Raw genomic sequence first — 12508 nt, 5'->3', positions numbered from 1 at the left:
GCTTAAAGTGCAATATAAATTATGCAAGAGAAAATAAGAGTCCTGGGTCTCTTAAAATGAACAACTAAGTGTCCTTTTTTTTTATTTTTATTTTTTTATTTTTTAAATGCATAGAATGCAATGCATACAAAAATAAACATTTTATTATTACCCATTGTTTCTCTGTTTGTACTTGTACTTTGAACAATGACAAGGAAGTTGACTGATGAATTAAGTGCATTTAAGGGTGACTTTGTGGGTGACGTAAACGCGTTATCACATTAAAAAAATAATTGCGAAAGGACGTGACGTGAGGCTTCGAGGCAGAGGAATTTGCCTCGATCATTTTTTGTAATCGAGTTACTGGAGTTACTCGAGGAATCGTTTCATCCCTAAATGAGGGTGACTTCCAGCGTCTGGATCTTTTTTGGCTGATCATTCATAGATAAGCAGAGTTCCTTCACTGAATTGCTCTGGAATGTGTCAACCGCTGTGTTTGAGGAGAAGCAGATGATGATAACCTTTTGCTTTCCCATCATCTTGTCTTTTCTTTTCTTTTCCAGGTTTTGTTATATACCTCTCCTCTTGGGATCGGAGTCTTTCGGCACCTCATGTTTGAATCTAAAGTTTAACCATTTTGAACAGCGTGATCTAGTTAGTAAATGTGCCAATTTTTCTGGATCGATTCAGAATCATTAAAGATGGAATAATGATTCATTGATGAATCATTTTGGTATCCAAAAGGTCTCTTGTCTCTTTACCTTCTCCTTTCTCAGGTGCTAAATGATAGCAGTCTTAACTTTTCTCAACTCTTTCTCATCTCTTCAAAGTGTTAACTTTTTGATGACCATCTTGTTCTTTTCTTATCTGTATTAAGCCCCTTTCACACTGCACGTTGGACCCAGAACATTGTCAGATCGCCTTCTGTGTAAACGCAAACACGTCCCGGGATTGATTCCGGGATCGATCCCGGGTTGGGGACCTAGTAACATTGCCGGTTTCAGTCCCGGAACGAGCGTTGTGTGAGCGCTCTGTTTCTCTTCTCTCATTTCTCAGGTGTTAAAATGATAACTGTCTCATCTCTGCTCTCCCAGGTGTTAAAGTCTCTTTCTCTCCCCTCTCCTTCAGATCCTGTCATTTCCAGAAGGTAATTAGTTAGACACCGCTGCAGGAGTGTGTTAGGACATTTGTGTGTGCCTGTGTGCGTTTGTAATTAGCCGCGTCTCTGATGTGCGAGTGTGTACGTGTGATGTAAAGAAAATCCAGGATGATCCGTTCCTAATCAGAAGTGGTGGCAAATCTCTGTCGCCTCAGCCTAATCTCCTTCACATCCTTTAAAAGGAGATGCCGGCAGCCAGCTCATTTAACAGCTTAATACTTGTGTTTGTGTGTGTGTGTTTCCTTTAGCCCCTCTCGTACATGTCGTATTTAGCTCTTTGATGATCTGCTTAATGTACATTGTACCTCTGTTCAATTTTCCCAGAAGTCAACAACACGGATGCATGTATTCATGTAATCAGCCCCTTGTTCTTTCCTTCTATTTTATTCTGGTTTATCCCCCCACCTTTCCCTCTCTCTCTTTTTCTCTCTCTCTCTTTTTCTCTCTCTGTCACCTTCTTTGAAGATCAGTGTAATTATAGAGAGCTAGTTTAATTAATTGGGGGTGTTCGATCTTGTGCAGGTAGTGACTGATCTCTTGATTGATTTCCTCTTTTTCTTTTTTTTGACTTTGACATGACACATGCTGATAAAGGCAGATGATTCACATTTAATTTTCCACAAGACAAGCCTCTCTGGCTTATCAAGAGAAACATTGTGATGGAGTAATGTTAGACCTGAACCTGACCCAAGTGTGTGTGTGTGTGTGTGTGTGTGTGTGTGTGTGTGTCTGTGTGTGTGTGTGTCTGTGTGTGGGGGTCTTCATTCCTCATCGACACTGAGGCTCAAAGGAATGCAGTATAGGTTTATGATAAAACCTGATAATCTAGGATTTTGACATCTCTGAAAGGAGCTCTTCTGCTGTGGATTTATCAATAATAATATAAGGTAAAAAATATCTGCGCAGACAAAAAAAACTGACATCTCCGAGCATAATAGAGTTTCTGTGGCTCATGGATGTTAATTCATTAAAAAGACTGGGTGAAGTGCTAAGATTACCTAACAGTGTTATTGTGAGCTAATTACTAGCTATGAATTCGACATATAGTGATATCATCTAAACCTTGCATCAATGCTGCTACACCAAAGTGGTGAAATGCTTGGTCAATGTGTTCAGTGGAACATGTCTCAGCCTAGTAAATGAGGTGCTGTCTGTCCACACACACGCCTCACCCCACCTGCCCCCTCATTCTCCTCAGAAGGGCTGTTTTGTGCCTGTGTGCTTTGCTAACAGTGGCCATTTAGCTCCATTGAGCTGAGTGTTTACTGACTCTGTGTGTTTACAGATGCTGTAATGAATGTACGTTTAGAAAGCGTGCTGTGAATGCGTCTGAAGGGGTCTGTGGACCTTGATCCATGCTCCGTACTCTAAACAGTCCTGGCTGACACTTTATAATACTTCAATTCATTGTGTTTACAAAAATAACACTATTATGTGTGACACACTACTTCTTAAAAAGCTTCAAGCAAGCAAAACATCTATTGAGTGTGAATCTGACACACAACGTGATATTTTGTCAGTTGTTTGGTTTTGTTTCTATGGTGTTGTGCAATTGATTAATGTGTGTTTTGATTGGTTGTCCACATTCGGTATGAACAGATTAATTTATTGCCACAGGAAACTTGTGACATCGTACATGGTAAGGACATGGTGTAATACAGTTTATGTTTAAATAGTTCAGATTTCTAATTCACAAGGTCTCAATTCGGTTTGGTGTGAGTCCAGTTCAAGTTAGACATTATTCGATTCTGATTCCTTTGGGGCTGTATTTCAGTAATAACAGACATTTTTCACTCTTCACTAAGTTGGAAAACTATTATTAGAATGTGTGAAATTCATTCTATAAATTCACAAAGTTACAAAGTCACTTTCATCTTTTACGATTAGATAAAACAGAATTGAAAGGATGCGAAGTGGGAGAGAGATGGGGGCAGAATCGGGAAAGGTCCTAGAGTCAGGATTTAAACTCGGGACGCCTGTAGTGCAATGGCGCTGTATTTCAGCATGCTGCTGCCCACAAGGTGCTGACATCTTTGAGTCTTTCTGAATGAGTAATTGAATGTGCTTAGGGTGCTCTGATTGATCGTAAACTGATCGCTATTGGCCGATAATTTCATTGGGATGTTTAAATGGCGGTCTCTAAAAAGGCCGATCTCATAAGCCAGTCTTAAACTGACGATGTGCCTGCTGTGAGGTTTGGCATGACATGTTGTTATTATTATGCTAAAGGGGAGGTACAATTCATATTCGTTTATTAAATAACTTATAAAGTAATTTGAAAACCTTATGTGAGAAGTAATTTCACAAACCGTTTGAGTGAATCAATGCGCGCGCTCTCACTTTCTTTCTCAAAATGCGCAAATGGCTTCAAATCACATCCCGTCTGATTAGAAGCACCACAGTTGACATAGGAATTGTCACTTGCTCAATCAAGGTAGTGTTGAATCACCTTCTAAAGTTTATAAATTGCATTGTTTTTTTTTGTTTTTTTATTATTGCCAGAATTTAATCATTCAGCACTCGCAGCACACACATAACGTCAGGACCACACTTTCTCCATTTCCAGTGCGGATGCGGTGCAGATTTTTTTTGGCAATCATGTAAATGGATTAAAGCGTTCACACAGTGAGTTCATGAGCGCTGCGTCTGCAGCAGTGCAGATATCATTTCCACTACACACGCTGAATAAAAGTGACAGCGCATTGTTTGCGGTAAATAATAGCATGGATTGACATGAAAATTTAGTAATTACTCCATAAATGCATAGAAGTAAAGTCTGCTGTTTCACAGTCCACACATATGGCTTTTTGACTGTAGGTTGAAAAGAAAAGAGCACTTTTAGATAAACAATGCAATAATATTATTTATTTCATATTTAATTTAGACTGAAATCTACATGAACTACTGAACTGGTATTGTATAATATAAATCCTGAAGGTTATTGTAAGGGCTAACCAAGTTATGTGATTGATTTATTTATTGATTTATTTGCTTGCTTGCTTACTGATATTACATTCATAAAACCTAACAAAAAACTAAGTACAAGAGAGTAAGACAAAACTAAAGTCATTCTGCCTCATGGCAGGTCCTTCTTCTTCAGAGGATTGTTAGGTAAACTCGAGCCTTCTTTGAGTTGGTATTGTACCCGAGTGAAGCCTAGTATAATGTGATTGGCTGCGGTTTCTTAGCTGTGGCTGGAGATTGTACAGTCTCTTTACTTTTACCCAGAAGCGACTACCCGGACGGGTTCCCTCCTTCTGGAAAATACAGGAATCCAATTACACACCACACACAGACGGAGACCAGGGCATTTGTATGTGTGCAGGGGAACCGAAGTAAAGAGAAACCAGAAGTGTTTGATTATCTGTTTGTTCAAAGGCAAGTCACATGTTGTACATATCACTTACGTTTGCATTATGTACATCATGAGGACTGAAAGGAGGAAGTTCATTTCGTTTAAGTTTTTTATGACTTTTAGATGCAAAACATCTAGTTTGAATGTGGTTTGGGCTAAAGGCAAATGTGTTTTGTAAGCTCGCTAGATTTTTAATATCAATACTATTGAATACTATAGAAATCGAGTGCTTCAGATGTCATTAAAAAGCTCTTCTGGGACATTTTATCCCCACTAGGAAAGCAAAACCTGTTTTTCCACACACACAGTTTTCCAGATTAGTCCTCAGATTACCTTTGAGCTCTGTGTGTGTGTGTGTGTGTGTGTGTGTGTGTTTGGTTTTCGTTGTCTCTAATCTTTTTGTGAGCACAAACAAACAGCAATCATTCATCTCCTTATCTCGCCTCATCTGATTGGTCACCTCTGGTCAGTAACATTCAAGATACACTAATGATTGATGGCTGCTACAAGCCCAGAATATGTGCAAGCAAAGGCTCGACGTTTCCAGCAAAACGAAGAATTACTGTAGCGATGCACACACTGTCACACTTAATCAACAACGAGAAGCCCATGATTTATTTGATTGAAACACTTCTCTTTCAGGCCTTGCAGAAAACATCTTGTTATTCTTGTCTCTGTCTGCCTTGGTCGTAAGTGGCAGATGAATAATTTAGCCTGTAGGATGGAAGTCCCTTCGCCCTGGTCATGTGTCACTCCTCTCATCTCTCTGTGTGTGTGTGTGTGTGTGTGTGTGTGTGTGTTGCACGTGTTTGAACAAAGACGCAAATATTTGATGATTTATTTTGTGCTTCATTTCAAGCCGCACATGGCCCTCGCTCTTTCTCTCAGGCCTCATTAGCTCATAATTGTGAATGTATGTGTGTGTCTGTGTGGTAGAAGTGAACGGAGTTGCATGACAACTGCACTTTTTCCTGTGTGTGTGCGTGTGTGTGTGTGTGTGTGGAGAGTGGGTGGCTTGGTGGGGGGAGGGGTTATCATTTGAGCTCCTTATCACATACCCTTGATACAAAAATATCTGGTCAAAATAACGCCATTGAATGATTCTGAACATTGAATGAACACATTGCTGATTCTGAAGGGCATCTGTTCCAGACACATGGCTGTGTACGAATTCTCATATCTGTGTACTAGTCAGTGGGGAACTTTGACACATGCTAAAAATAATTTACCTAGGTGTTAGCAATTTACAAGCACAATTTAAAGGGATTGTTAACCCCAAAATGAAAGTCCTCTCATCATTTACTCATTATCATGTTGTTCAAAAAATGCATGACATTCTTCTTTGGAGCATAATACATAATATGTACAATGGAAGCCAGTGTAATCTGTTTGGTTACCAACGTTTGTCAAAATATTGGAATGACATGAGGGGCAGTAAATATTAATGAAAGAAACCTATTGCACTTAGACTCGTAACAATGCAGATTGACTTCTCTACTATATTTGTTCAACTTTTTTAACTCCGCTCCTGCGGCCTCATGGGATAGCGACGTGTCCACTGGTTGCACTTTGGCTTCAGACTCTCAGCAGATGCAGCAGGTCATCTGGGGATTCTTTACTGCCTGTTTCATGAATACTGAGTATTCGGACATCTGAGATCTCGTTAATTTGACACTGCGATTTGCATACTGCATTTTTTTGGATTCGTTAACTTCCTTAAAGCAAGATGCATTTACTTGAGAAGGAAATATTTAAGCTATTATGCAATAAACACTGCTGTACTTGGATTTGGTAAGATTTTATTTAATGGTTTTTAAACCGTTCTCCTTAATATTTTAGTAAAAACCTCTGATACTTTCTTCAGCACTCTTTTTATAAATAGAAAGTTCAAAAGCAATAGATTTTTGGTCTCCGTTCTACTGTCTTTACCAATAAGAAGTAGCAAAAAGTTCCCCAAAACAGACGGTACAGTTTCACACTTGGAGACATCTGCGTATGCACATAAATAAACATGTTTACTGTACACGCAAACACACGCACAGCCGTGCTCCCCACGGACCCCCTCCAGCTGTTCATCTCCGTCTGTTCCCACCCCTCAGTCTTTATTCCTCTCTCTGCTCACATCCGCTGTGTCATGAATGATTCTCATTCACCCACTGGACATCTCCATTTTCCTGCTTACCACGCATTTACTCCGCTTATGTTTGAGTGTGAGTGATAATAAACTCTGCGGATAGAACCTGTATGCTCCGTCATCTGTCCTTGCGATACAAAATGAAGGTCTACTCACACACACACACACACACACTCAATTGGTAGTCACAGTGCATCGTCTCCCATCTAAACCTTCATCCTGGGCACTCGTCTGTCACCGTCCGCACTGGACTGAACCGTTTTTTTTTTTTTTCAGAATGGAAGGATGAGGAGCGGAAGTGGGGCCAGATTTAAGACAGCGGTGTTCCATGTGTGTGTGTGTGTGTGTGTGTGTGTGTGAGACATGATGGTGGGTGACAGGCCTCCGAATGGCGCTGTGTGATTTACATAAACACCCTCTCTGTGTGTGTGTGTGTGTGGTATGTCACCTGCAGGCGGCAAGCAAAGAGAAACATTCTTGACACACAGCCTCTGTCTCTCATTCTGTTTTACATGCTGCTTTAGACCTTGATCCATGGAGCTGTCATTTTTAGTTTTATATCAATGAAAATGAAGTTGCTGTATAGACAAGCACTCGTTTAATTGGGTGGTTGATCATTCAGCTCAGGGGCTTTCTTACTTTTTTATTTTACTATATTTATATTGTTATTCTTTTTTTTCTTTTACATGTACATATTTATTTCATCATATTTTTTTACATTGATTTTTTTTTCTCTACATATACTATTTTTGTAATTTACTTAAAAATATAGATTTGTTAGTTTTTACAGTTATCTCGGAACTTTTCCTCTAAACCCAGTTTAAAAAACTAGATCAGGACCGGAAGATCAACTATGCAGTGTATGACATACAAGGAACTGTACGTCTATCTCTTTACAACCTTTTTCATTTGTGAGAAAAAATGCAATCTACACTGACTGAGGTGGTTTGTATCTCTCCTGTTCTTTGTTTATTATTAAATCTCTCTATCTTCTGCCCCCTTCCCTCCTTTCCATTTCCACTCCGCACTGCTGTATGTTGAGGTGAGAAGTGTATGTGTTTAGTGTTCTGATGGACCGCTGACTTGCTCTGCACATCGGTGTAATGACCTATCCTCACTCTCCATCCAGAGAGAGACGGAGACGGAGAGGGAGAGATTTTCAATAACAGGGCTCAGCGGTGCTAAACGCAGGCTCAGAAGTAATCGCGCACACACCCCCTCGGCTCAGACTGAGCACCTGCAAGAGACACAAAGAGACACAGTGGGATCCAAAAGACCACGATTGGAAAAAATGCTTGCATTTTCTAATTAAATGTATAGTTTTATTAATATAAATGTATTTTCAGCATCACAATTTAGGTGAAAAGAGAATGTCTAAGTATTTAGTTTGTACTTCCACACTTATTTTAAAGCTGCGTAAGTTTGTGTAAAAGCCTGATGATCATGTTCTCCAGAGCATATTGAGCTTTAGTGAAAGAAGACAAAGAGTCACATTATCAATATCACAAATTGTTTTTGTGACCGAGAAATCTTGGATCACATATTTTCAATAAGGACTTTTGAACGCCACTCTCTGTTCCTGATAAAACTAATAAGGAAACAATTCAGAGTTCCCATAAACCCTGTTTACTTTTTCAAGCCGCCTCTTCCTTTTTTTTTTTCCCTCTAAACGTCACAGTTTTGATAAGGCTGTGTTTTCTCATTCGTGAGTTTCAGTCTTTTCAGCTGGTTAGCAGACAAACTGGTCAAACTAGTTTTATACCTACATATACTGTACACTCAGGAAAAAAGGTGACATTGGGACTTTGTATTGCATTTACCCTAAAGGGAGCATATGAGTACACTGAGCATACATACTGTATTAGTATCTAAAGTCTACATATCAGATTATTTTTTAAGCTTTATTTATGGGTTTTTTATTCCTTTGTTATTCAGAAGGACTGTAGAAAATTGAAAGGAAAGCATTAGGTAGAGTGGGAGTGGCATAGGACCTCCAGACAGTAATCAAACTCGGGTTGGCGTGAAAATAGTTGCGTTATGTCGGCACACTAACCATGAGACTATTGCCACCTATGATTGCGTAGATTCTTCCTGAAATGAGCCGGCAAAAATTCATTAAAAACGGTAAATGTGGCGACACCTTATGCATTAGATTTGCAACTTTCATAAAGCTATAGTAGGAGAAGACAGGAACTAATTGGGGGAGAATAGAATTAGAAAATGTTGCGAGTCGGATTCAAACTAGCAGGTCCACATAAGCACCAAGGCTCCGACATATACAGTGCTCCCATGATACTTAACTGTGTTTTGTGTGCAGTTTTCATTTCTTTACTACTTTAAATCCCCACTGATGTGCACACACACACACACACACACACACACACACACACACGTGCACTCGTTGAATGTGTTCTGTCAGGATGGTGGTGGTGGATGATGAATGCTTCGTGGTGAGAGCGAGCTGAATGTTTCTTTTTTATATAGATACTTTCACACACGCTTGCACACACACATTCACACACTCTCACAACCTGGCTGAGATCAGAAACATTGGCCTACTTGCTGTTTTTTTGTAACCTCATTTATCATTTCTTATTTTGCCATCCCTGAACTCCTAGACTGCTGCTGAATTTCTCTCTGGCGCGGTCAGCGAGGTGGTTCAGCCGGGTCACCTGAATTTATCCGGACAGAAGTGAAGGTTGTTTTCTGTTCTCATGGCCTTTTCTTTTTCTCTTTCCAGGAGCGTTGGCTCAGCGCGTGAAGGTGGAGCCAGAAGTCGTGTCATATCCTGGTCAGACAGTGACACTGCGTTGCCAGTTTCCAAACCCAGGCGAAACCCAGCTCACTCAGGTCTGAAATCAACTTTCTTGCCAACGCAGTGAACAAGATTTTGTAGAAAGAACTTGTTCGCTGGAGTCATGGAAATAACTTTTTAAAAGCATTTGATGTTCTGAAAGTGTTGGTGGTCATCCGAATTGATTTTGGATTTGTTTTCTTTGGCATGCAGGTGTCATGGATCTTTGAACGGACTGACATGGAGCGAACCAACATTGCAGTTTTCCATCCAGGCTTTGGTGTAAATTACCCAACAACATCCCCTCTAGTAGGACGTGTCAGCTTTATATCAGTTCCACCCTCTTTGGACAACCCATCCATTCAGATCAAAGATGTGAAGATGACCGATGAGGGCCGATATATCTGTGAATATGCCACCTACCCATCTGGCAACGAACAGGGCGTCTCTTCTCTGGTCATGCTGGGTGAGTACGAGTTTGTGCATAGTCCCTTTCAAGGAAAGTCTGTTCACTTAGCCTCCATACTTGCAACGCCAAGTCCTATTTAAATGAATGGGGGAATCCTGAAATCTCAAAAACTGCTCGCCAAACTCGCGATTAAATTACTTAATTCAATTTCAACTTAGCAACATAATCTGAATGAACCACTCAAATAGTGATAAAAAAGTGTATTTTTCAGGCTAGAGCAGCCAATGCACATGCGTCGTTCCAACGCGTTTATGACTATGGTTTCTAACAGCCGCTGAGTGACACAATGACTTTACCAATCAACGATTGGTTCTTTCATTTAGAAGGAGGGACTATCCCACCATATACACGTTGCAGTTTCTCCCATTTAAAAGTATAGGAGTGAACCGTCTTTATATTTCTGTAGTCTTTGGTTGGTGTGGGGAGGAGGAAAAGAAACGACAACTGCAACTTATCAATAAAATTATAAAAAATTATAAAGAAAATGATCAACAGATTTAATTATCAGTTAACTGGAGTAATAAAATGTATATGTATATATGTGTATAGCATTAGCATCGAGCTATGTGTGCATCCATCAAAGTATATGTAGTTATTTAATAGGTGAATTTTAATTCGTTTGTAAATTGTTTGTTGGAGAACAAGACAGTAAAATAAGGAGGAAGTTTAACTTAAAAAAATGTGATTAGTTTAGAAAAACGTAAAAAAAAAAAAAATTAACAGAACTGTTTTCCATTTAAAATCAAAGGAGAATTGTTTTTTAAATCCAGTTTTTGGAGAAAAAAAAATAGCCATCTTGAAAATTTTAAATCAGTGCGAATTTTCTTTTTTTTTACATGATTAATAGAAATATGTAAATTTTCCTAATAAACTACAGGAAAATAAGAAAGGAAAATAGCTAGTTTCGAATCCAACTAATCTAAAAATGGTGAATAAATCAACAAAATCAGAAGGAGAATTAGACATTTTTATGTCTGATTACTTGCAGTACTAATCGACATAACTTTATTTTAGATAAATTACTGGGACAATATAATTGACAATTTTTTAAATTTTTTGGGGGGGTTGTAGAGGACTGAAACGTCAAGTGAATGCTTGGATCAATTCTGAAAATATTTGTCCGTTGCAGCCTTGGTCGTTTTAAAGAATATGTGTGTACTTAGACTCACACTCACGTCTGTGTCCGTTTGCGGGGCTTAAAGGGAATTTATAAATGGTATTGTCAGATCAATTGTGCTGCTGTTAATGTGTGTGAAATGTGGCAGTAACCTTGGCAAGGCTCTCGCTCACTTGCCCCCTCCCTCCTCTTGCTCCCTGCTATTGATCTGCCTGCTTATCATGCTGAGAGGCCGTCGCTTCCCTGTCGTTCCCCGTCTCCCCTGCTTTTCTCCTTTCCCTCTCTTTGATGTCTTTCTCAGAGCGAAACATGAGTACAATGTGAGCGCTGTGCTAGCGTGTGGCAGGACAAGTCGAGCTGTGATCTTCCCGTCTCTACTTCCTCCCCTCCTCCTCTCATCTTCCCTTACCCTCTCTCACATTATAGCATTAAATAAAGGTCAGACTCTCTCTCTTTTCCACAGCTAAACCAATGAACACCGCTACAACTGTCAAAGTTACTGCCGGCAAAACCCCAGTCATCGTGGCAAGCTGTGAATCATCCAATGGCCGTCCAGCAGCGACCATTTCTTGGTCCACACCACTTAACGGAAACGTGACGACGCCGAGAACAACGAATAATCCGAACAATACGGTCAGCGTCCAGAGCTCCTACATGCTGGCTCCGCAACCGTCGGATAATGGCAAAGACATCAGCTGCGTGGTGTCACACCGCACCATGTCCCAGCCCGAGATCTTCCCGATGAAACTTAATGTTGAATGTAAGATTTCAACCACACCAGAAACTACTGATATAAATTTCTGTTGCTATAGCCGAGAATTGCTTTAGTGAGTCATGTCTCTATTGGTCCAGTAATGTGTCTACACAATATGCCAGACATTAGTAACGGCCATCAAGCAAATTACCCTAAAGCTTTACAGAGCTGCTTGGACCAGAAACAGGGTCAATGAGGTCATTATAGAGGTCGCTGATCAATGTTCAATTTGTCCAAGACTTCAGTGGCTCAGAGCTAAATTCATTTAATAAAGGCAAGTTGTTCGATCCACCTTTTTACTCTGTCTTTTTCTTTGTCAGATCCTCCCCAGGTGCAGATCAAAGGGTATGATGATAACTGGTACAAGGGTCGGACAAATGCATTTTTGATCTGTCAGGCAGATGGAAACCCTGCCCCGACCACCTTCACCTGGAAAACGTGAGCATTTCTTTTTACTTTCAGATCTGATTTGTCTTTCCCATTAGCCAGGTTTACACTGTAGATTTGAAGGCCACATTTGATCATATTTTAAAGCTCGTTAATGACTTCATTGGGCACAATGTTCAGTCTTTGATTGCTTCGTGCGGGGTTTTCCAGTCCTGTTCCTGGAGGCCCCGTTTCCTGCATAGTTTGGCTCCAAAACAGCTGCCGGCAATTTCTAGTGTTCCTGTCTGGTTCAGGTGTGTTCAGCGCTGTCCAGTGCTGCTTCTGGAGGGCAGCCTTCCAGCCAAATTTAGCTCCAATCCT

General features: G+C 40.1%; 1 protein-coding gene across 2 annotated transcripts in view; it reads left to right on the top strand.

Moving 5' to 3' along the window:
* Positions 1–12508, top strand: part of LOC113116417 (nectin-2-like) — a 70827-nt gene that overhangs the window by 13961 nt on the left and 44358 nt on the right. For both annotated transcript variants that reach the window (XM_026284576.1, XM_026284575.1), the window contains exons 2-5: positions 9368–9477; positions 9635–9887; positions 11471–11767; positions 12082–12199. In XM_026284576.1, coding sequence (XP_026140361.1) covers positions 9368–9477; positions 9635–9887; positions 11471–11767; positions 12082–12199 — 778 coding nt within the window. The remainder of the gene's footprint in view (positions 1–9367; positions 9478–9634; positions 9888–11470; positions 11768–12081; positions 12200–12508) is intronic.

The sequence above is a fragment of the Carassius auratus genome, chromosome 16, assembly GCF_003368295.1.
Source record: "Carassius auratus strain Wakin chromosome 16, ASM336829v1, whole genome shotgun sequence".
In the NCBI taxonomy this organism is placed as follows: Eukaryota; Metazoa; Chordata; class Actinopteri; order Cypriniformes; family Cyprinidae; genus Carassius; species Carassius auratus.
The sequence above is the reverse complement of the archived record's forward strand: the minus strand, read 5'-3'. Positions and strand labels throughout refer to the sequence as shown.